The sequence below is a fragment of the Tiliqua scincoides genome, chromosome 4 (genome assembly GCF_035046505.1).
Source record: "Tiliqua scincoides isolate rTilSci1 chromosome 4, rTilSci1.hap2, whole genome shotgun sequence".
NCBI classification, from domain to species: Eukaryota; Metazoa; Chordata; class Lepidosauria; order Squamata; family Scincidae; genus Tiliqua; species Tiliqua scincoides.
This window is the reverse complement of record NC_089824.1, coordinates 173,324,008-173,350,291: the sequence shown is the minus strand read 5'-3', so window position 1 is coordinate 173,350,291 and position 26,284 is coordinate 173,324,008. Positions and strand designations below refer to the sequence as shown.

The 26,284-nt window shown below is 43.1% G+C and overlaps 1 protein-coding gene across 4 annotated transcripts in view; it reads right to left on the bottom strand.

Annotated features, from left to right (window-relative positions):
- The window catches only part of FOXP4 (forkhead box P4), a 179,269-nt gene that overhangs the window by 76,730 nt on the left and 76,255 nt on the right, over positions 1-26,284 (bottom strand). For 3 of the 4 annotated variants that reach the window (XM_066626239.1, XM_066626241.1, XM_066626240.1), the window contains exon 3: positions 24,994-25,083. In XM_066626239.1, the coding sequence (XP_066482336.1) occupies positions 24,994-25,083 (90 nt within the window). Of the gene's footprint in view, positions 1-7,464; positions 7,534-24,993; positions 25,084-26,284 lie in introns of those variants that run through there. The other variant, XM_066626242.1, reaches the window with a different exon arrangement.

Sequence of the window (26,284 nt, the reverse complement as noted above, 5' to 3'; positions counted from 1 at the left end):
AGCATTAACAAACCGAAGCTGAATGTAGATAACACTCATATATCTGAGCGCTGCCTCCAGGCACTTGTTCAGGACAAAACCTGCTACTTTTGGCTGCTTAGATAATGAAATATAAAACTGGGTGTTGGCAGGATAGGGATGACTCCCCACCGCAGAGTTCATGGTAGTTCTGCCCCACCTTCTTGTACTTCTTAGTCCATTACTTTTGTATTAAAGAAGATGTTATGTATGGGGTTCCCACATAGGGAATGTGCTTACCACACTGACCATGCAATTTCTTTGCTCTACCATGAAGATCTTTGAGGATTACCTAGGTCTGATCTACATGGTGTTGGGAGCAAATACCCAACTAATGCTTCACTACTAAGTGGAATGAAAGGGCAAGGAGTACAAACAGGCCTGTTATGCCACCCAGAACACTTTACTCTGTGTTTGTCTTGCCTATTACGTCTCCAAACAAAAAAGAAAAGTTGCGGTGGAGAAAAGTCTATCCTAGTGGGAGTCATTTTGGTGGTTTAATAATCTACCCAGCACCCTCACACTATGGCAGCGGTTCTAAGTTCTTGCAGGGGCAGGAAGGAGGCAGCAATGCGATCTCCAGAATCACATCACTGAGGGAGGCGCAGGGACTGGCATGTACTTACCAGTCCTTGCAGCAGCCTCCCTGGAGTGCGGGGAGCCCTGCGCAACCCTCTGCAGGGCTCCCCGACCTTAAGAAACTGAAAGTGGAGCGATCGCACCCTGCTCTGGTTTGCAATTGCCTCCCTGCCTCCCCCTGTCCCTTAAGGGGGCAGAGTCCAGGGCCCTCAAGCTGCGGCGTCAAGACGCCCCAGTTTGAGAACTACAGCACTGTGGGATCTACTGGGTTGCTCCCCAATTAGAATGGGGAGGAGAGAAAGCCTAGGACATATGCAGGAGCCTGCTCATTGAGAGTCAAGTATGTGTATGGGGTAGAGAGATCTTGCAAGCAAATGGCGACAGGTTCATGAAGAGTATATCAAGGAGATGCAACTATCTTGTCTAGTGTGTTCCCTGAGATACAGGAAGCTGGTCTAGATGGGCCCTGGGCCTGATCCAGCAGGGCTCTTCTTATGTTTTTATGAGATGAATTAGAACGTATCAACAACTCAGCTGCAGAGCAGCTTTTAAATAGCTATCGGGGGTGTTGCAAAATATCCATCAAGCAACTCAATCCTTAGAAGTATCCCTTATAAGGGTAATTTATAAGAAAAGTGAACAATAATATTAATATTGTTTATAACCTAGAACACACTATAAAGTAGCCCCCCTGTATTCCCGAGTCACAGGTTAGTTTCAGTTTCAGTTACCCACGGATCAAAAATTTTAAAAGAATACAGACAGTCCTTCCTTCTTTACAGATTGCAGCATCTCACCTAATGGGTCCCTCCAGCCTAGAGATGCTTCAGCAGCTGTAAACATGGAAGCAGCCAACCAACCTGTTACTCAGACCTCTGGGTCTTAAATCTACCATCTGCAAATACTGTAATATATACAGGGTTCACTGCTATCTGTAGTTTCAGGCATCCATGATAGGTCTTGGACCGTATCCCCCATGGATATGGGGGGGGGGAGGAGCTAATGTATTCTCAAATAAAAGCTACTTCAAACAATTATGCATTTCCTATACAGAAAGCACTTCAGTGTAAAGAAGAATGACCAAAATTAGGAACAGATAGTCACATGGAACAACTGTATCTGTTTCACCATACAATATACCCCGGGAAGCTACAATCAACTGCAGTGAAACTTTTTTTTAAATACATCAAAACCAAGAAATCAGGAATTGAAGTGCTAGGAATGATAGATGGCAAAAGGTATGAGTGGAGCACTTGAGTAGAAAGCTTTAACTTCCCTGTCTGTGACAGTTTGTCTGCATTAGCCTTCAATGCAAAGAATGTTTGAAAGATATCCACACCTGACACACTAATCTTCCTGGTAGTGCCACTGAAGAACTGAGTCAAAAGGCAAAAAGATGAAGTTTTAGAAGCAACTGACAAAAATTAAGTAACATATCACCAGGATAAAGGAACTTCCCATGGCCAGAAGCAGAGTCCCTTTGATTTCCATGTTTGGAACCATGCTCCATATCCAAGTTTTCCAGGGCTGCTTGCTGCCAGAAATAAAGTGTTGGTTTACATAAGATTTTTGGTGGGATCCAGCAGGATCATTCCTATGGATGAACTGAAGGGGCAGAGAAGCAATTTACATGGTAGAGAGACTCCAGGGGTATTTGAGGGTGCAGTGAGGGGTGCTTGAGGTAAGTGTGCTTGCTTGCAGGCTGTGAGGAATCACCACGCTATGAGGAATCACTGTATCATGAAACAAAGACTCTTGTAATCTCAAGACTGGTTTGTGAACCTGGTCTAGAAGAATGAAGATCTGAGGTTGCCCAATACTCACACTGTCTAAAATGGCCACGTTTTCAGAGGGCTACAAAGATTATGACATTCTGAGACAGATCAGGAGAGAGATCTTGGGGTCCTTGTGGAGAGCTCGATGAAAGTGTTGACCCAATGTGCGGCGGCAGTGAAGAGGGCTAATTCCATGCTTGGGATCATTAGGAAAGGCATTGAGAATAAGACAGCTAATATTGTAATTCTGTTGTACAAATCGATAGTAAGGCCACACCTGGAATACTGCGTCCAGTTCTTATCACCACATCTCAAAAAGGATACAGTGGAGAGGAAAAAGGTGCAAAAGAGAGCAACCAAAATGATTACTGGGCTGAATTACCTTCCCTATGAGGAAAGGCCACAGCCTTTGGGCCTCTTCAGTCTAGAAAGGAGAAGCCTGAGGGGGGACATGATTGAGACATACAAAATCATGCAGGGGATGGACAGAGTAGATAGAGAGATGTTCTTTCCCCTCTCACATAACACCAGAACCAGGGGACATCCATGGAAGTTGAGTGTTGGGAGAGTTAGGACAGACAGAAGAAAATAATTCTTCACCCAGCATGCAATTAGTTTGTGGAACTCATTACCACAGGAACTAGTGATGGCATCTTGCCTGGATGCCTTTAAGAGGGGATTGGACAAATTTCTGGAGGAAAAGTTCATTACGGGTTACAAGTCATAGTAGGTATGTGCAAGCTCTTGGTTTTAGAGGCAGGCTGCCTCTGATTGCTAGATGCAGGGGAGAGCACCGGGACATGGGTTGTGTCTGTTGTCTTGTGTGCTCCCTGGGGCATTTGGTGGGCCACTGTGATATACAGGAAGCTGGACTAGATGGGCCTTTGGCCTGATCCAGCAGGGCTCTTCTTATATTTCTGCACAAAGGAGGCTACCATGTGAATGCTGAGAAGTTGATAAACCTGCAGCACTCTTGTGTGGTCGAAAATCTTTTCCAGCTAAATGAATGGTTCTATTGCTTCTCTATTGCAAAAATTAAGGAACTCCTCAGCTACAGAGATGCTTGCTCCCAAAGAATGAGGCTCCCAAGAGTTAATGTTCCTGTGCAGAAGAAAGAGATGCTGGGAAGTGGAGGAAGAAGATAGAAGACATTGATTCCCTACAGGGAGAAATGGCAACTATATCCCATGCTGTATCTGCTCCATGAACCTTCTTGTGAAGTAAGAACATGTTTGGAGCAAGGCCTTTACCTCATTTGCCCTGAAACTACAGAAAGATAATGAGAGTAGGGGGAATTTCTCCTTCACTGCCTTCTATAGGAATTGCAAAACATTTGTTTCCATTGGCATTTGACAGTTAATTCCTCATTTTGAGTTGTTTGGAAAATTGTGTTAGATAACTAACAAATAGAAACCATCATTGTCTGCTTTGTAAGCCAAGTAGAAAAGGCAAGGGACTACTCAACAATGTGTTTCTCTAAGAAAAGTGAGCAAAGTGGAATTCAGTTTAGTTTATTTCAGTGGTTCTCACACATTTTGCACGGGGACCCACTTTTGGAATGAGAATCTGTCAGGACCCACCAGAAGTGATGTCATGACCAGAAGTGACGACATCAAACAGGAAAATTTTTAGCAATCCTAGGCTGCAATCCTACCCACACTTATGCAGGAGTGAGTCCCATTTACTAGCATTGTTAAAAGCATATATATAGTAGCTTGTTAAAACTACAGGTCTGTAACATTTCCCCAGATGCAGTCACATACCATGGTAGCATCAAGCCTACTGTATTGAAAATGAAACATTGAAATGAATGGGGACCCACCTGAAATTGGCTCGCGACCCACAGTTTGAGAAACACTGGTTTGAACAACTGTAACATTGCCTTTCCATGTGAAAAGAAGCACAACATGGCCTACGATGAACAACAGCTTAAAGCATTAACACACAGTTACTATTTGAATTTTGTTGAAATGCTGTGAAGAATAAACCAATTTTATCTTGACCCCAAAGGGATCAAATTTGAGGAGCAGCCACAGCAGTTGTCCCCCTTTCCCTGTGGAACATTTATCTTAAGAAACTACTGAAATCTCCTGCAAAAAAGTATCCCTCTCCAGAAATTCTCTGCTTTTTTAACCTGCGAACTCAAGAACTGCATTGAAGGCAAGGCAAAGAAGTCTGCTTCCTTTCTACTGTGGTTCTACTCAAGTGGCGTAAGGCTACAATTTGCCACATGAAGTAGATCAACCCCACATCAGCCTAGCAATTGTGCAGACAGGAAACATTCTTACCTTTAAATTTTATCAATACCTCATTTGAAAGGTCAAATTCTGAACTCTCAAAACAGGGAATTTCACCGGGGAATTTCTTCCCCCTTCTGTCCCATAAGTTCAAGCAAGTAGGAGCTTGATGACCTTTGGGGCATATTGTAAGGCTGATCTGTTTACTCAGGTTGCTGGTTTGTGGGAGGTACCCAAAATTTCATTTATCATTCCAAGTCACTCCAAGTTAACTTCTGAAGTTATTTATTAACTGTTGTGGGCTTGCTCTGAGTCTGCTGAAGAGGCACCGTCAAGTAGAATCAGTCAATGAATCAAGGCTATAGGACCCTTGGTCTATCCTGTCAAAATCCAGACTTCTTACCCTTTCTCACACTGGAAAAGACACAGTGCAGGTAGCCACAAAGCTCTACTAACAGCCACCAGAAAGCAGCTCGTACTAAGCCAAATATATCACTGAGACAGCAATGTGAAGGGAATTCTTTGGTGCGGCACTATATTGGACTGTAGTGGAATATAAAACCTTATAAAACCTTGCTATCATTGCAAACCATGACCTTCATATTTGTATTTCATTGGTGTTCATTTCTGCTAGTATTCTGTGCTTTGTCGATCCAACTGAATGGATGTTCCAATATGCAAAAAGCAATAAAATCAACAGAGAAACTCAGGCAGCAGCACCAGGAGAATGAGAAAGAAGGGAGTTGATGCCCACTCACTATAGGAGACAAGCATCACGCTAATTTCCCTTTGCTGTTCATCAGCCTGCAATGTGCTCTGAATGAGAGCCTGTAATTAATTGCTCATCTGCATCCCCCATCTGAACTCCCTCCCTACCAACCCCCACCACTACACCGTGCATCCAGCTTGATACACGTTGGCTGGCATTTTCAAAATCGGAGGCATTCTAATTACCGGAGAGTTATAACACCTTCCATTTCGCGCCCGTCGGACTGACACCCTGTCAAGAGCAAAGAGACTTGCCAGAGGTTTTGACAACACTAATTGCCCCTATAATCTAAAAACACAAAGGAGAGGCGATTAGTCGTGAGGGCCGCAGCTCTCGATCCGACATGAGGTTTTCACAACGTTACAAGAAAACAAAAGCGGTGCCTTTTAGAGTGTGATGGCTGCTAACAAAGCAGAATTATATTTTCATACAAACCTTTGTCTACATCAAATGGCTTTCCCCTTTCTCTTAAAATGCTACGCCGACACTGAGAATGGTGGGGGCTCCTTGGAAGAGGGACAGAAAGGAAGATAAAGATATATGCAAGCTACAGCTCCTTACACGACAGAGTAATCCGGGGAGATTTCTAGATTTCTTGTTTGTTCCTAGTTTATGATGGGATGGTGAAAAGGGTAACGTCACTAACCATTGCTCCATTAACACTTCTGGAACTTAGAACTGGGATTCTGCCTTGCTTGCCATCTAACTCAATGGCAACTTAGATCTAGCATCAGAATTGACAACACGGTGGCTGAATCTCATTGCAGTAAGCATTTGTCCTAGAGAGGTAGGATAAAAACTAAGGCTTCAGGCCTTTCCTTTTTGCTAAGCAAGTAAACAGTACAAAGCTATACAAACTTGTGTTTAACGCAGACAGAGGAGTATGGATTTTAGTGGCTGATATTGAGCATTACAGAGCCCCTCAAAGGATGAAGTGATGGGTGAAAATCAGTGAAAACTTTGGAACGGTTAGGTATAACTCTTCTTGAGAACATCAAAAAGTAATACTCAGCTTCCTCTCTCAGAAAACCGTAACTACTGTTGAGAGATTAAGCAATGAGATGGATTAACTGCTCGGCAAGTTACAGCTCATCTTAAGCAAGGGAAGCACCCTTCCCAACGACATAGTTTTTATAACACACTAAATTATTAAGTTGAGTGTTAAACTGTGACTTGTAAGGAAGTTTAAATCAAGATTGGGAAGCTGTTCTGTCATGTCATTTCACATGGCCAGTTTACAAAATGAGAGTTTGGAAGAGTAAGTTGGGAAAAGCATGCTAACAAGGTTTTGTCATGGAACAAACAATTAAGAAAATTAACTGAAGCAGCCCCCCCTCCCCCCCATGTGTATGCATGTACATATATGCACACACAGTCTCTGTAATGTTAGTCCTAATCTCCGTACTCATCCATTTCTCCCTTCTCCATCTTCAAGATCTTAGAACGTGAATGATGCTAAATAAGCAAGCAGAAGGATAGGGCTGGGGCAATGTTAAGGCAAGCAGAAAGAAAATATACTGTTTCAACCCATTTCCAAGACTCACCTGCCTTTGCAGAACTTTAAGGTAGCCAAGGTGACCATCAACCACAAGTGTTTAATTCCAATATGTCTAACAAAATGCAGCTGAGTAGTCTACTCCCCCAAAAGGCCTTTAGCAGTAACGTCTTGAGCAAAGCATGTTGGGAGGCATACTGGAAGATAGCAGAAGCACTATAATCCAATTTTGATGCACAGCAACTACAATATGGTCACAATTCAGATGTGATCTGAACAAGCAGCAAGAAACTTGGGCTTATGTAGCTTTCGTTCAACTGGTGGGCAGTTTAGATTTACTACATACGCCTCTAGGTGGGATAACAAAACTCCCAAAGCATTAGCCCAGTTAGATTGAAGATAATTTCATTCTTGGCATAAGTTTTTTAACTCTTGATGAGAATTACTGAAACAGTAAGCATTCAAATGAAACCAATGTACATGAAAGATTTTCACTTCAACAAGGTAAGCATAGCATATAGCATGTTACAAGCCCAACAAGACACAAAGTCAGGTTCAAATGAAAGCTAACAAATTACCATGGAAGCTTACATGGCAGCTGACTACTTGTCTCAGGCCTGCTTCTTGACTTTCACAAGAACTGTAGGCTCTTCTCCACTCTCAACAGATTAACACTCCCAATAATAACAACAGAAGCATTGTGCCTGTAGACAGGCTGGATTTCTCTCTCCAAAAATGGTTTGTGGGTGTGCGTGTGTCATAGCTGGCATCTGGCAGACAGTGAGCTAAGGCAGGCAATGACTCACTTGTTGGCCTGTTGCCATTCCACAAAATTGCTTACTAACAGCTCTGGTCTCCTAACAAAGCACTGACAATGCATCTGAATGGAGGACAACAGTTCTCAGGAATCCTTTGCCCTGCTGTCTTACCTGGAATCCCATCACTCCAGAGTTAGAGACGGAGTGCAAGAGGATAGCCAGTCTGTGGGTGGAAAATAAGTTTCCCATTAGAAGGGAAAGAGTTTCCTGGTGAAAATCTGGAGAAAGTTCACCAGATTAAATGAAGTTACTTGAGATTTACAAATGTAAAGTAGAAAAAAGAATTTAGTGGCATAAATTCTCGGGACAAGGGGAAAATAAGTACTAAAAGAGGAAAATGGGGGGGGGGAGCCTCTTGGTGCTCAGAAAGAAATGCCCTGCCTATGTTGGGGTAAGATTCATGAATGAAGTATAACACTGTAGGGCCTTCGGAATAGTCTTGCTAGATGAAAACCCCTAATGCTTGTAGCTGGATAAAATCCCCCCAGACTAAAAGACGTTGCAGTTATTCCTCAAGGTAGAAGCTGATTCCATACCCAATATATCAATTTGTCTTTGAGGAACACAGAAGGGGAGAAACAGTCACATGATTCAATGGGCATGACTGGAATGTACAATACAGCTGCTCGTTTTTTGGTTTGATATCTTATCGTTTCATATACATCTTCTGTGTAAAAGTGAAAAAAATGATCACCACTATGAAAAGATTTGGTGCAAGCAAGCAAGCTATAATAGTTGCAAGGATGATGGGGCAGTCAATGTACACAAAGTAAATCTGGGTAACCAATTGCTTATTTGGGACTAGTTTTATATGTCTTGTTCTAACTTTAACGTATACATAGTAAGGAATACATATCAATTCTTGCTTGATTTTGATCCAAATTTTGGCTTCATTTTATTTTCTAATCCCAAGTTAAATGAATTAGGGCGCAATCCTAACCCATTTTCCAGCACCGAGGGAAGGGCAATGAAACTCTGAGGTAAGGGAAAAAAATTGCCTTACCTTGAGGAGGACTCAGTGACTTTTCCCCCACTGCAGGATGCGGCACATGCCCCAATGGCGCACACGCGCACGCGCGCACTAGTACCCCCCAACCAAAAAGGTTGCGGGGGGGACTAGAAATGGAGAGGGAAATTAAGGAAGCAACAAAAGAACATTGTAATAATGGGCAACTTCAACTGTCCACACATTGACTGAGTACCTACACAACTATGCCTTAGAGCAGCTGCCAACTGGAGGCAAATTTGAATTTAATTCTAAATGGGGTCAGGATCCAGTGCAAGAGAAGTGTTGAATTGACTAAGTGCAGTGACCATAGCACAGCAACTTATTGTAAGTGAAAAATTGCCAAGAAAATCCAAAGTTTGATTTCAAAAGAGGAAACATCTCAAAAATGAGGGAACTAGTAAAAAGGAAGTTGAAAGGGAAAGTGAAGAAGATATGATCTTTCCAGAATATTTGGAGACTACTTAAAACAATACAATCTCTTCACATTTTACATGGGGGCTATGCTTTTGAAAAGCAGTACTTATCTCAAAAATGTGTAAATTAAAAAATATTTTTAAAATATTGATTAAACATTTTTTTAACCAGGTTGGACTGCATTATTACAAAAATTTGCAAGTGTAAATTAGCTTTTGGTATTAAACAAGCACTTTCTTCCAAAGATATCTAGGGTACAATCCTACTAGTTAGGCCGGCGCGTCCCTTGCACCGGCCCAGGAGGGTCACAAACGTGCCATAAAGCATGTTTGTGCTTCTTCATGTGTCCATTGGGCTGGTGCAGGGATGCGCACTGGCCCACAGAGGCCACATCCAGCCTCCGTGCCGACGTGGAGAGGGAAGGCTGAGCCAGCCGAGTTCAGCTGACACAGGAGTCTGGGGAGGGTGAAAAGGAGGGAGGAGGGAGGTGTTCCGGGACAGGGGAGAGGGCAGGCAGAGAGCATTCCAGAGGGCGGATGGGGAGCAGGAGGCAGGGCTAGAACCCGGCGGTTATGCTGGATCCCAGCCCCATTCCCTGAGCAGTGCGGAGCCTGCCTGTTCCAGTGCAAGATAGAATTGTACTGCACATCAAGCACATGTCAAATGAGAGGTCACTAAACAGAAGCTCCCCACTTAAGAAAAGGTTAGATTAGGTTCCATGGGTCTGTTTGTAAGTTGCTTTGTTTTTAAGTCCAACATCACTATTATCAGTGGTGAATACATTGTGAACTATGAAAAAAATGTATTTATAGTACAGTACTCTATATTGTGTGGTCTTACCTTGAAAAGTGGGCTAACAGGACTTGCTGTATCTGGCTGGAATAAGGTGTGGAATTTTCAGGGATACTGGGAATGGGCACCAACACCATCTATAGAGATGGGCCATGCATGTTTGTATCTTGAAAGCGCTTAAGTAGAATGTTCAGAAAAGCTTCTGTTGTAGCTCTGCTACAACATACATTACAAACACCAGAGGCAAGGACACTACAGAAGGCAAGAAAGACTACCTTTAACAAACAGAAACCTTTCCCAGGTGAGCATAAATGGAATAGAAACATTAATGAAAGAAATATAAGTTGACAATAAAGGATGTGAAAAAAGAATTCAAGAAGCCAACTGGTAAAAACAACACCAATCAAAACTAAAACTCCCAATATCATAAAGTCCTTACTCAAATCTAGGCACTGGTTCACATGATACTCCAAATGTTTCTCTTAAACACCCAAAGGAAAATCTTGGGTATGTATGCATTGTCTACTCACCCAGTGTGCCTACTTGCCAAGATGCACCAACTGCATCATGGGGTGTGGTCTTGTGTAGTTTGATTACTCCTCAAAACACAAACTAAATGCAACCTTCAAATAGTATATTTCATTTGCACACTGGTGGCAGTTTGAAACACTTCCCCATGCAATTCAGTACCAGCATGTTAGGATGGGGAAGAAGACATGTGCATCTACATCTCTCCTCATGCTTTTCGAAGGTTGGGATAATCCAAATGGCACTATAGTGCAGCCACACTTTGAGTCCTGTGTACAGTGTTCTTTTCTTTTAGTACTATGTACAATGACACTGACTGGCAAGAAATTCAGGATGGACAAAATAAAGTACTATACACTATGCACAATTAATTTGTGCAGTTTGTTTCCACAAGTTGTGGTGAATGATAGCCACTAGTTTAGATAGTTGTAAAACAGGACTGGACAAATTCACAAGGAGTAAGTCTATAAATGGTTAATAACAGGCTGGGGTTGAGGGAAACAGAATGCTGAACTACATGGACCTTTGGTCTAATCCAGTATTGCTTTTGTTACACCCTTCTATGGAATCTGGTTACAGTTTTAACCACCATGGTTCAAAATCAAGGTGTATAAGATGTTACTAAACGTCCTTTGAAAAGCATCATATACACAAATGATGCAATTAAATAAACAGAACTGAAATGTTTATGCACATGCCAGAATTCCATATGGGACTCACATTAATCAGGTACTTGGTAAATCACACAATTCTAGGAATCGAAATAAGGAGTGAGCAACTCCAATCTGGAGCATACTGTACATAAGTATTCCTGCATGAGACATACCTAAGAGTGTTCCTGATGTCTCATGTTCCCCCCAGCCAAGCCAAGGAAGCAAGTGCACTTGTTCATCTTCAATGCGCATGAAACCTGCACTATGGTTTCTCATCATCCCGGTGTGTCTCACTTCTACCCTGTGTGCAAGGTCGCATTTAGATGGAGCACAGTGCTGCCCCAGAATATCTGCTTAACTCAATACAGGAACTACACAAACAGGAGCATGAAGTGGGGTACTCAAATGTGGACAGAGTTTCACACGTAAGAATAGGGAGAGGACAGGGAGAAGGGAAGAAAACCAACTGCAGTAAGACCAAGTGGAAACATTTCAGAGCAGCAGCAGAGACAGGCAGCTTTTTCCCCCCCTCGAAAGAAGGAATACGGAGGGGCCAGTATTGATCTGTCTTCATTACCCATTTCACTCAAGTTCAAATCAACAAAATACACTTTTCCACACCAGTGCCCTCCCTGCCACAGCAGACAAAAGAAAAGCAATTTCCTGCAGTTTGCTCCAAAACTGCTACTCTTTCCTGGTACTATTCTTTCCTCTCCTGTTACAAACGTGTCTTAGGATGGCAGATTTCCCCTGAATCTGCCTTTAGAAAAAAAAACAGAATCCCAAGAAGGAAAGGAATACAAGAATCTATTGACTGCTCATAGACAGAAGTTCTAGAATCTTCAGGAATGATTTTAAGTCCAGTCCAGTCCTATTTCCCACTCCCCACCACCATCATTGCAGCCATGCCAAAAAGCAAATGTGCTGTATCCCGGGGGGGGGGGGGGCGAGAATCAGGAGGCTTCAGAGTTGAAAGAGGAATTATTGCCTTACTCCTCTGTAAGTCTCCTGCTCCACAATGTGTCTCCTTGAACCTGTGCCTGCTCTTCAGACAAAAAGTTGGACTGACATAAAATATACAGAGTGATAATTTGCTCACAAGTTACCTAAATCCTGTATGCCTTCTATGGGGGAATACAGAAAGATCTGAGAAGGACTTCCTCCCGACTTCCTTTGGTCAGGGCTAAGACACTTTCACTCAGACAGGTCACAGTTACTCCCATAGTACAACAGTCCCTTCTCATCAGTCACTACACATACTGTCCTCTCTTCCCTCCCAAGTCTTACTCAACAGACAACATTATGGATTATGAAAGAGGTGGCCAAATAGAGATGAACAAACAAGATAAAACATCACTGTTAAATAATACTAATACTATACCTTCATAGCTGACCACTCCCTATTCACATACACAGAGGCAAGCGCTTTAGCGCGAGGAAAAGGAAGAGGCCCTGGAAAGAGCAAGTTGGTTAAATCTACTATTTAATTCAGTTACAACAAATGCGGGTGGCTTGTGGTAATCCAGCAGTTCTCAAAGTTTCTGGAGCCATGACCCACTGTGTCCTCTGGTGCTGGTGTTGCGAACCACTTCCAGAAGCTGCTCCAAGGGAGAAGTTGATCCCGCATTGACCCAGGCCCAGGCCAGCTTCTGAGGGTCTCAGAAATGCCTACAGATGCAATCAGAAGTTGTGTCTGCAAAATCTGAAGTGATGTAAGAGTAATTTCCAGGAGTATTTTGAGGCGGCCGCTCCAGGCCAGACGCAATGAGGAATTGCTTCCAGAGGTGGGTCACAACCCAGAAGAGGGGTCCAGTTGCTTCCAATTTGAAGCCAAACGGAAGCAAGAGTGGGAAGGCAGGCCCCATGTGCAACCCACCTCAGCAGCAGGCCATGACCACCAAGTGAGTTGCGAACCATAGTTTGAGAAGTAGTATGCTAATCCAAGCAAGCAGCATTCTAGGTCATTTTACCATTTTTTCTAAATAGGTTGAATTACTTTACTGCAAAACAGTGACTGGCAGAGCACATCATTAGCAATACCGGCCCACTCATGAGCCAGGGTGAAGTGGAAACGTCAAACAGCAGGTTGGGAGCAGTGGTGAACTGTTGAGGTGCCACACCCCCCCCACATGCAGCTGCTCCATTCTGCCAGTGTTCCAAGGCAGGAATACAAAGGAGAGCTGCTTAACTCTTCCTCTACCGCTACTTCTTCAAAGCAGGTGCCTGGACCCTCCACAAAGCAAGATCCTACCCACCTAGCCAGTTTTGAAGAAGAGAGATACACAGAAGAGGAGGAGGTGGCAGTGACTGGGAAAGCTCGCATGTGCTACTGTGCACAGAAACAAAGGAGGGCTGGTATGCGGGCTCTGCTTCGAGTGCCACTTCATTCAGGCCTGATAATTTTCAAAAGAGGATAATTTTCAAAAGAGGTTCAAAGTGACAAGATGACCAGAATCTAAATCATGGGTCTCTAAACTTTTTGGCCAAAGGGTCGCATCAAACATCTGGAACAGTGTTGAGGGCAGGAAAAAAAAAATTAAAAATAAAATTTAAATAAACACATTAGAGATGGAACTTAGATGAATGAATAAATGAATGGGCTCAAATGTCCAGGACTTTTCCAAGACCAAACACAGCCCAAGAAATAAAGCACATATTTAAATGGACCCTCATTCCCTCACCCCACAAGCACAACTCTGGTTGTGTTTGGTCAACTGGGCCAGAGGGGATCAGAGGCTGGCTGCGGGCCGGATAGAGGCTTGCCCTGGGTCACATCTGGCCCCCAGGCTGGGGTTTGGAGACCCCTGATCTAAATGGTTTTGTGTCAGCAGGTGTGAAGTTATCTTTACAAGTTTTCTGTTCAGATCCACATCATAGCATTATTGGCACTTGTTTAGAACCTCTGCATACAGCCAGTCAAGAACTCAAGTAGAAACAGATACTTCCGTCCCTCCAGCTGGTGTTTCCTCCAACTTTAAGCAATGGTTAAGTTACTGGGGACTTCAACTGAATTTTTCTAGATATGTTGATCATCTTCTCCAAACAAATAACTGCATCCTAACTGAACAGAATTCAATTTTATAAGGGGATCAAAGGAGTTGTCACCTGATGTCACAAATGCTGGGTTCTAAAACTAAGAACCTCCAGCTCACATCACAGTAAACTCAGAAAAAGAATGAAGATTGCAATATTTACAGTGCAATCCTGTGCACTGCACTGAACTCAGAAGTAAACCCATTGTGTTCAGTGGAATTTACTCCCAGGAAAGTGCATACAGGATAGCAGGCTTAAAAACTCAGTCATCCTAAACCACAGCCAGAGGCATAATTTCTTATTTCTAACAGTTTTTCAGAAATACTAGATGTCTGTAGCAAACACTTCAAAGATTGATATCTTCATACCTGGATGAAAATGTTCAGAAGTTGCTATTGATCTGAACATATGACTGTAGTTACCCAATTGGAAATAGTAGTGACTGATATATACATTTAGGAAATACAAGATATCAAAGAGACAGAAAAGGTACGACAAGACTAAAGCACAATGTGTCACATAGAAGGAAGGCTCATGACTTCTCCCCTTGGCTGATAGGTTGCCATTGACAGAAGAAACTTATTTGGCCTAAATATGAGTAAAAAAAAAAAATCAAAAGAAAATTAAGATGGTGGCTGCTACATAGCACATCACCAATTGTACTCAAAATAGTTATGATATGCAACACATTTGAATTTCATGTTTCAGAACCCTTGCCAACAAAACAGTGGGGTTGCACGTTAGCAATTGTAGGGCCTAATCCTATCCAACTTTCCAGTGCCGGTCAGCCACAATGCACCCCGAGGAAAGGGAACACACATTGCTTTACCAGGAAGATGCCTCTGTGGCTGCCCCCCTACCACAGGATGCAGTGCATGTCCCATTGGCACAGCTGCCCCAGCGCTGGAAAGTTAGATAGGATTTGGTCCTTAGAATGGCTGCAAATCAACTGTTGGAAAATGATTTAATACCAATTTACATTTTTAATATTTCTGTGCCACTTGGAAGCATTACACGTATTTTATCTTAGAGTTTATCTGAAATAACTTTATCCCCACCAGCAGCATACTCCAAAACAGCGTTTCTCAATCACTGGCACTCATACCAGCAGTGATACTTGAGGTGGTACTCATGGGATCCCTGACCCCCGCCACCTGGCAGCGAGACCAGAAATGCAACGTGACAAGCAACAGTAGGGGGTTCGACTAGGTGGGCAGGGCTTCAGCATGCGTCTTTCAAACACTCAGAAAAGCCCTCCTGTCTACCCTGAGCCTCTTACTCATGTTTGTCATGTTGTGTCTGGCCTCACAATCCGAAATTCCTCCTTCCAGTAATACTTCCAAAAGGTGGACCATGCAAAGTGGTATAGTGAGGAACAGATGTTGAGAAACACTGAGAGAAATGATCATGGAATAACCTACTAGGTGTAGTTGAATGTGGAAAATTCTGCTAGTCAAGGGATTGGATAAGGTAATATTTATTTTATGTATTTGTATTTCGTATTTTAAAATAAAATGTTCCGAAGATGGCTAATTAATTAAACATGCCAATACAATTAATACAATAAAAGCTTCAAACCATGTAAGCATACTATAAAATAATAAAAGGACAACACTTATATTTTGAATCAGTGCAGGATAAAATCAGAAAGGAAATGCTTTACGAAAGAAAAACATCTTAAGATTATTTTAAAAAACAAAGAGAGGATAGGCGGATTTTCTCAGGTATAGAGTTTCACAGGTACCATCTCTGGTACCTACTGAATACAATTTGATGATGGGAGTGGGCCAGCGATACCGTTGTTGAATCTTGGAGGCAATCCTTAAGATAAAGTGGCAAGGGACATGGTTAGGGCTTTCAAACATGGGTGCCCAAACCCCAGCCCTGGGGTCACTTGCAGCCCTCAAGGCCTCTCAATGTGGCCCTCAGGGAGTCCCCAGTCTCCAATGAGCCTCTGGCCCCTCCAGAAATTTGTTGGAGCCCACACTGGCCCAACGCAACTGCTCTCAGCATGAGAGCAACTGTTTGACCTCTTGTGTGAGCTGTGGGATGAGGGCTCCCTCCAAGGCTTGTTTCATGTCTGTGATGCAGTAGCGGCAGCAAAGGAAGGGCCAGCCTTGCTTTGTGCAAGGCCTTTTATAGGCCTTGAGCTATTGCAAGACCTTCACTCATTCATATAAGTTCATCTTTCATATATTCATTTATGTAAACTTATGTAAATTTATTCAAATTTTAAATGTAAATTAATTCTTTTTTTCACCAGCCCCTGACTCAGTGTCAGAGAGATAATGTGGCCCTCCTGCCAAAAACTCTGGACACCCCTGCTTTAGAAGATCAACACCACCATTCCCTATAAGCTGCATGGTCATGTGGCCACACAACTCTAACAAGAGCTTTGCAGTTTCCCTTTCACACTCCAGAGTTTGGTGATGCCAATGACAGTGTCACCAAGCACTCTGGAGCTACACACACACAGCCACTATAGTGTTCTGTGCACTTTGGAGTGAAGATTGGAGGGAACACTGGTCAACACAAGTAACTTCAACTGAGTCTGGAAACTAACTGGGAGCCAATGTAACTGGTGCAAGACTGGTAAGAAATGTACTGTCTGGCTTACATCAGCCAGTGTTCTGGCAATTGCTGTTTCTGAGTTGAGGACTAGGCCCACACAGAGCACAAGGTTCTTTGAAGTTCTACAATTTCATGCAGGTGTCAAATTTTGCCTATTCAACAGAGCATATGCTCAATTCTGGCACTTTTATCCATATAGTTGTAATTTGGGTGAACCTGACTCCCTATGGTCAAAGCAATAGCGACCAGTGCAAGCCCTACAAACCCCACCGCACAATTAGCTTTTACCAGTGAGTTTTCTCATAGGATACTTCCTGTACTCAAGCAATGCACCACAGAGCTCAGTCACAAGTACTGGAATCTGCCATCAGTTGTGCCTCAGGAGGCAAAAACAGACTGTTGGATTAGGGTCCAGCCCTGAATTCAGTAGGGGACAGAGGCCCCTGAAGTAAAGTGGCAGGCAGCCAACTGGTTTCTGTTTATCAAAATTGCACTACAAGACCAAATTAGGGAAAAAAAACTTCTCAAGAGAGGTGAAAGTAACTGAATGTGTTTGACTGAGCTTTCAGTTTTAAAATGGGCAAAATGTTGGTATTTGACATTGTGCCAGTCATTAAGATCAACAGTCAAAACAAAGCGTTTTGGCATTCCTCAGTATTCATGTTGTGTATACTAGGGTGTAATGTAGTGCTAAAAAAAGCTTGGCAGGAAAGAAGCTCTGCCTACCAACCATTACTCTGGTGCTAACCTTCCAACTCCTGGCACAGCATAGCCTAGAGAAAGATGACCTTCGGGGCAACTTCCCTGCTGCCATCCTAACCTCTCACCCTCAGTTACTGAAGAGGAAATCCGTCATTCTTTCCTAGTCCAGCAGATGCAATTGCTCCTTCTCCAAACTGGAGACTGCAGCCTTCCTTTCTCTACCTAGTAGTGTGATTGTTACTGTTCCAGCCCTTGTAAAAGATACAGCCCTTGTAAAAGAAAAGATTTCAGCTGGCTTTAGAAGTTACCTGACAGAGAAAGAGTTTTCCTTTCTTTTTTTTTAAAGCAGGTTAGGAGACAGCCGCTGCAGTCCTGGCAAACAAGTGGGAAAAGTGAAGTGTATGGTTTTACCTCCCTCCTAGTCCACTTGAGCCTTGCTGCTGCACAGAGTTTATATGGAAGTGCAAACGCACATTATTTCACCACCCATCTTCTCAGCAAGTCTAGACTTTGGTCTAGGAGGTTTGGTCTATACATTCTTCTTTCTCACCACTATACTCTCCCACCCACACCCCCACGCCTGAAGAAAACCTCCTGGTCAATCTCATCCACACCATTCCACGGTTAGATAAACTTCCTTTCAAAGAGAGTCTGCTTAATCCTGTATCTCCCCTCATTCAGATCCTCCTCCAGCTGTAAGGCCAGGGCAGGAGGAAGGGAAAGAGGCAGCTGAATTATGAGCTATTCCTGACTCATGTCTACAACTTTCACAAGTTCTTTTGCAACACAAAAGGTGGGGAGAGAGACAGAATGTCAGGCTCTGTTAACTCTGAGAAAACCAGCAGGAGCGACAGAGGGGAGATTGGGAAAGGGTGGAGAGAGGCAATGGGGGAAGGGGGGAGAGAGAAAGGCGACTGAAAAACAAAGTGTAAGAGAGAAAACAGACCACGAATGAGTGAGGGTGAAAGGGAAGATAAACAGGCAATGACAGAACAGGACTAGGTTAGAAAGACACAGTTACACACACACACACACACACACACACACACACACACACACACACACAGAGCGCTAGGAAAATAAACAGGCAGAAAAAACCAGAAAGATGGGCACACGTACCCACACACACAAATAATGAAGGGAGACACTCACAGATTACAGGAATCTGACTTCACCCGTTACCGCCTTTGTTCTTTCAAGATATTTTCCATTCAGTGACTGCATTTCCTTCCTGAAACGCTATTGGAAAAAGCTGACTGTTGGCTCAAAAAGAAGCCCCGATGAATTATTGCTGTTAATATCAGCAGTAATTTTTGCTTCTTCACTTTCAGTTAAACTCATTAAAGGAGATGGTGGCGTGTCTGCCTACCTCCACAGAAGGGCTACTCCTTTCAGGCAGGTGAGATGGAGGCCTGAGGGAAAGAAGAGGACGTGGTTGTAGTGTGGAAGAGAAGGAAAAATGTTTCAGGGTAGGTCTGGATTCCATCAAGTCCCACAAACTCCCTGAAGAGATGGCATTTTTATGGTGCATTTTCGAGGCTGGAAAAGACCCATTAGGACATAAAGACAGTCCCCTGCCAATACAGGATTTTCCCCATGGCCATCTGCCCTGTCTAAATTTAAAGCATTTCAAGTAATGGGCTTCCTCAGCCACTCTTCCAATATATGAGGTGCTTGGGCCTAATCCAAAGCTTGTTGAACTCTCGCGCACACACAGTGGAAAACTCCCCAATGGGCTTCATTTCAAGCTTCTTGGAATAAAGCTAAGTCACCTCACACATTGCCGGGAAACTGAAATCAGTCCTGATGAGAACAAGCAAAGCTAAGCTGTTTTGTGGATATTTTGGATAGTCAAAGCTGGTTCTGTGTTACTTTTTCCTGTTCACGTGTGGAAATTGGGGAAAAATTCCAAAGACATTAGCCTGTTATTATCCTGAAATTATCAGAGATGCCAAATCTGATACAAAGTACTGGAAAAACTCCCAAAGCTACTTGCTAATGATCATATTCTCATCAGGCTAATCCAGGGGTGTCCAAAGTTTTTGGCAGGAGGGCCACATCAGCTCTCTGAGACTGTGTTGGGGGCCAGGGAAAAAAGAATTAATTTACATTTAAAATTTGAATAAATTTACATAAGTTTACATAAATGAATATATGAAAGATGAACTTCTATGAATGAATGAAGGTCTTGCAATAGCTCAAGGCCTATAAAAGGCCTTGCACAAAGCAAGGCCAGCCTTTCCTTTGCTGCCACTGCTGCATCACAGATGTGAAACAGCAAGCTATGGAGGGAGCCCTCGTCCCACAGCTCACACGAGAGGTCAAACAGTTGCCCTCATGCTGAGAGCAGTTGCGTCGGGCCAGTGTGGGCTCCAACAAATCTCTGGAGGGCCAGAGGCTCATTGGAGACTGGGGGCTCCCTGAGGGCCGCACTGAGAGGCCTTGAGGGCCACATGGGGCCCCAAGGCCGGGGTTTGGGCACCCCTGGGCTATTCTAAAGTTGTCAGCCATCTTTCAGACATGCATAGTGAAAAACTGGTGCTGAAGAGAACCAGTAGTGCACTGGCCATTGGGAAGCAAGAGAGAAGAACCCTTGCTGCCCTGAAAACACCGCTTGAGTTTTGTAGGTTAAGTGTGAGCCAGCCAAGTGAGAAATAAATGGGACTGATCTAGTGGAGGGAGAAGACAGCTCACACGCTTGAGATCAGGCTGCAGGTATGTAGTTCCAAACAAAACAGGGGAAATGAGAGAAAAAAACAACAAGCAATATAATCCCCTTGTTTTATTCCAGACATATTTCAACAGGCAGCAAAGTGAGAACAAACAGTGCTGAGACCATCCCATGGATTTTGCTCTCTGGGGTGTCCTGTTAAGCAGAAGGCTGCCTTCTCCATCTCCACACCCTCATCCACTGGGTTTCCACCATTTCCAGCAGACTTTGGAGGCAGTTCAGAGTGGTATAGGCGGGACCTTCAGCTCCAGGAGAGCACATGCTAATTACTTTCCTTTGTTAATTAAACCCACGTGGCTCTAATAAGGTAACCTGCTGTTCTCTGATAAATTTAATTAGCCTGAAGGGAGAGCCCCTCCACACAGCTATTTAAATTGTCACTTTTCATTCACTTAGGCTCCCCCCCCCAATTTATTTTCTGTTCCTCCTTCTTTAGACCTGAATTTATGCTCATTTCGCAACCCCTTTTCATGCCCCAAACCTCCTGCCCTGCCCGGCATGTACATGTGCAATGACCTCCATCTCAGGAACACCTCCAGGGATATTCAGAACTGAAAGCAAGACACTTTTAGAGTTTTCAGCTAAGAAGCAGACATTGTACCTAGAGTGCAACTGACTCATGGCAGTACCAGCCATTCAAAGGAACACACCTCCTTTGGTCTCTTTCACACCCTTCTTTGTAACATCTAGTTTAACACAATGTGTGATGCAATTTCACTATGCTGTGTCTCACCCAACCCTTCCCTCACATAATTGGCAGTCACTGCTTGGGGGGGGGAGTGCACAAAGTGATGACATCACGCATTGTGTTAAACTAGACGTTACAAGTAAGAGTGTGAAAGGGGTATTGAGTAGGATCAGCAGTAGCTCTCCATCTCTGGTAATGTCTATCTCCATCCTTGCACACACTATAATGGACAGATGGACAGAAGGATGTTGCCTGTACAACGCAGAAACCAACAACATGTCCCATATTAGTGATAATAGTACTGATTGTGCCCCAGCTTACAGGACAAGACCCCTCCCCCCACTTCAGCCTAATTAAGTCCCATTTACTTGAAAGGTAATAAGTGTGTTTCACCATTGGAAAGTAAGTATTACTTCTCAGTTCAAGCTCTGAACGTTATGTTTTGCAGCAGTTAGGAGAGAGGTTGGTTGAGGGTTCTCCAGTAGGAAAAAAAAATGTCTTAAGAAATGGAACCATTTTGAACATTCCAACAAGCAGCTTTTGTTTCAGTCAAAGACATTTTAGTCAACTGGCAAAACATTTTAGCTTATATTTTTCAAACAATGCCTGAGGCAGATCAATAATTCAATTGCAAGTTTTAAGATACCCTAAATCTAAAGGCAGCAAATCATCAGCAGTCTATCTATAACATGCTGGTACTGTATCAGCCGATACTGAATCTCCCGCTTCTTTATCTCACTGGATCTTTATCCCACCTATTAAATTCAGTTCATAAGTGGAAAAACCAATACCTTTCCTCCACCACTTTGTGTGGAGAAATAAGCAGGTGAATAAACCAGATTGTGAGCCTTTGGGTCCTCTTGCAGTTATCCAGCACTTATAAGTACGAACACCCCAGATGTCAGACCCAACTCTGTTTGCCCACTTTACTCTTGAACTGCTCAACAGCATGGGCAGAAGAAGTAAAACAAATTATGTACCCTTTCTTCAGGTGGATATTCTGTGCAATCCCATATGTAAGATTGTGCATGAGCAGACCATAGGCAAGACTTTCTAGAAAGCTTTTGAAGATTACTACTGCTAGCTCCTCCTTCCCTGCATTCTCTGCACAGGATAAGATGGCAAAGCCATTGTCTTTCCCACTCAGTTCTTTTCTGATTGACTTTGCAGAGCACAGCAGTAGAAACAGACCTCTCCTTGATTAAAAGAGTGCTATAGGAAAAACATCTTTTCGAGTCATCTTGTCGCCATTGAAATTAGGTATGCTTCAAGAAGCGTTATGTCTGTCCCAACAAAATTCCTGAAACTTCACCATATCTGCCTTATGTGCTTGGCTCAGTAACCAGTTATATAATTATATAAACCTACATTTTGAGAGTTTAAAAAACAGTATCTTCAGCCCCTGATGTCAAAATGTGCTCTTGCCATCAAATACATAATTTGCCCTTCCCTCCCTTCAGAGGCCTTTTCAAAATTCCTTAGCAAAGGAATTTGGTTTCAGGCCAACATGGAAGCCAAAATGGCTTTGAGTGAGGAAGATGCCAATCCCCCAAGAAGTTTCTGCTCTCAGCCAAGGGGATCCAATCTTCAATACGCCCATTCCAGGATCAGTTTCAAAGTGAGCCTTACTATATGGGTGGCTATGGACAAGGTTGTAACAAAATATTGTCACATCATATAAAGGGATATTCAGTCACTCTTTATCTTGCCATGCACATTTGAACCTGAGCTCTCTACAAACACATTCAGAGGCGGTAACTCGTGTGATGGGTACTGCCAACACTCTGATATAGTCCTTCAGTGATTGACCACCTCCTCTGTGAGTGACCTCAGTCATCTAATTGCCAAATACATGTCAATTACTGGTGCTCCTAGAAATAAACCTGTTCACCATAGCACAAAATTCCTTGCACTGTATTACCTTCTTGCATTCCAGTCCAGCAGAACATGGATTCTTTGGCAGACATTTTTCTATGAACCTTTATAATATGCTATACACCCACCCAATTCCTCTTCTGCCAAGCTTTCTCATAAAAGTAGTAGCCGATCAAGCTGGAATATCACATGCATTCTCAAACTGCTATACTGTTCCCATTTCCAACCACAGTTTCCAAAACTTCTAATTAAAGGTAGAGAAGGGCAGTGTTGTTTCTCAGCATTCCAGACTGACTCACTCAAGCACAGGATCAGATCCTGGACATCAACTCCAGTAATTCCATCTGTGGAACAGGTTGTTACTGCCCCCTTACTAAGGCAGAGAATACAGGCCTCACTCTTTGGCAATTCTGCAGTATGACAGAATACTGGCAAAGTTATATGATACAGAATGTTGCCTTCTTAAGTCCACTTTGTGCACAATTCACCACATCCATGGCAACTCAACAGCAGTCAGAGACTTCCCACTCAGATTTGCAGTGCAGCAACTCACCTATATTGATATCTTTACCATGACCAGAAGCACTTAGGGTTCAGAACTACGCTTGGCCAGATGAGTCCTCAAACTTCCAAGGACCCTGAACCAGATACTAACCTGACTGATTCAGATGTCATCCCCGTGTTCCATCATCAGCCCATATCATAGTTTAATGTGTTAACTTGTGTTTTAAAGTTGGTTGAATATTGATAGTAAAATTGTGCCTATGAAAAATACTGCACATGATCAATCTGCCAAGAATCTCAATTCAAAAGAAAGCATATATGGCCCATATGTTCACTGGTTGTAGAAGTCTTTCTAGTTTCAGTCCTTAAGCAACCAAGCTCAAAACTCTACCAGTACCTCTCAGAATGAAGACACCAACACACATGTACACTTGTACAGGTGAGCGTCACTTAGTGATGTTCTGACCAGCGACAGCCTGCATATGCGACAGGCGCTGCTGGTCCCTGTTCACCCCACCCCCCAGCCTCCAAGAATGAAGGAAGCCATGCTCCCCTCACCTCCAGAGGCTTTTCTGAGCATTGTAGAAAAGCCTGCCTCTATCTGCGCACTGCCTCTACGTGGCTCAGGCTCATGATTTTGGCCAAAAACATGTGACTTCCGGTTTCCCAGGAAACCAGAATTCATGTGTTTTTGGCTGAAACAGCCAGTCTGAGCCTCTACAAAGTTCAGAAAAGCCTCCTGTGGTGAGAGGAACATGGCTCCCCTCACCTTCAGAGCCTCGTTTGGCGACGGGGGTGCCGGTCCGCATCCTTGTCGTTATGCAACGCACAACTGTATTCCTTAACAAGTTCCTCCATTCCTTATTGTTCAACACCATTTGTAGAAACACCATTTGAAAATTGCTATTGGTTCAAGTCTGCCCCCAGAATACCATGACAAACACTTTTTCCAGCACCTTTCTATATAAAAATGCTTGACTGTGGCTTCTAAATCCTATGCTGTTGATAAAACTTTCTAGGCCTCCATGCATCACCACCCAATCCACAGATTAGAAACTTACAGTAGTACATTAATAGAAGGAACCTACTGGACAGGTGTCCCACCCAAGCTCTGGCTGGATGGCTCAACCAGATAAAAGGAAATCCAAGGCTACCAGCAAAGAGTGTGAATGCCCATTCAAGTAGAAATTGATGTTTCTGCCTTTCCATGATATTAAGTCTCATTGAGTTAAATCATTTCAGTAATATTCTGCAGAACTATACAAGTGCAGTGATCTAGAAATTGGTACACTACTTGCTATGCATTAAAGAACATCTTAAATTTTTCTTTTCTGCAGTACAGAATCTACTGCGAATATTGCCCTGTTTTAAAAACACGCCACAAAGAAGGGCTTTCAGAAGCATAAACCCCACTAATCATTGAGAGGAAAGATGGTTTAATGGGCTAGCTAGTGCTAACTTGGATAATGGAAGAGAAATTATTAGCTTTGTCATAGGTTTTGGTATCTTGGAACAAACACTTTTGACCACCTGCACAGCACCCACGTCCATCATCTGTAAAATGGGAGCAATACTAGCATCCTTCCTCACAATACAACTGCAAGAATAGATACTCTATTATTCTACACACTTTAATTACTATTGTATCCAAAACCAAGTGGTTGATTCAATTCAAAGGATGAGGGGTACGTTTGAGCCATATACAGGAAGCTGAGCTTATCAGAGGCGTTCTCTGAAGAAAAGCTCTTATTTGCATGATACCTAATAATACTGTAAGCACCCATGTTTTTGCCGGACCTCACCTGGACAGCAGGCTGTTTATTTTCATTGCTGCTAGGAGAGGTCAGCCCTGTTGCTTGCTGCAGAAGAAACTGTCGTGCCACCTGGAGAGCCTGGAGCAAAGAGATATGGAGAAGGATGAAAAGAAAAAAAGTTAGAAACTGTTTTTCAGACTCCTCCCAATGCAACTTGCTGACAATGTTACAAGCCATCAACTATGAAGACTGCTATCTGGTCATGTGTTACAGAGAGCAGGTCAAATGAGGCTTGCCAAAGTAGATAATACATTAAATCAGGCAAGACTTCTCTGAAACCATGCATTTTTGTTAGCATTTTTCTGCCACTTGAGAAGGAAGAGGAAGGAATTGATTTACAAAGCAGGAGAGTTCTGGGACACAGTGAATGGTCTGGGAATTCCAGACACTGCAGCCCTAATGAAACTGAGCAGGCATAGACAAGATCAGATGGAAGATTGTTATTCTGCAATCACACCTACTAAAAACATGCTGAAGCAGTTGCAGAATTCAACAGGAAGTTGTAACAATACAGGGTTGAGTTGCACATGTTATGTTCTTCACACAAACGCATACCAGGAACAGCTGGGTTTAGTATATCTCAAGGGTTAGCATTTTGTGTTCATGGAAATAAGCCCAGAATGAAAGGAGCTACTAAACAGCCTCTCATCAAAATTAAAAGAGGAGCAATTTTGGCCATCTATCTACTGATGAGGTGGAGAGTCTTCATTCTTCAAGGAGTTTTATTTTAAAATAGAACGGCACCTGTTTGGAATGTTCTGCAAGCTTGAAAGAGTATCTACAAACCTGCTCACCTCTGGCAAATAAAATTGCCTGGGGATCTATAGCATAGAGTTGTGGTTCCCAAACTGTGAAACTTGGCTTCCTGGGGAGCTCTGGAAACTAGCTAGGTGAGCCGCAGAATCCTTGCTAAAAACCTGCCACATTATACGTAGGATTGTAGCCCTAATAGGGAGCTGTTGCTAGTGTCCCAGTAGGTCAAGGGAGCCAATTCTTACAGAAATCATCCCTTCTATGATAGCATAGAAATTGACAGAGATGTACTTATGTCCATTTATTTTCAAAATGACTGCCAAACTAATGGAGATGACAGTTACCAATTTACCAGAATTGCCCCCTTTGGGAGTCAAACATGAAATTTGGTGGAAATATGCCTGCCAACTGTCTCCGCCGTCACCACTACAACATAAACCAGTATCCAGTAGTCCTCTTCTTGTGCAATCACCATTTAATGATTGTGATTTGTGCAATCACTTGTGCAAAAACCGTGTTGTTCTCA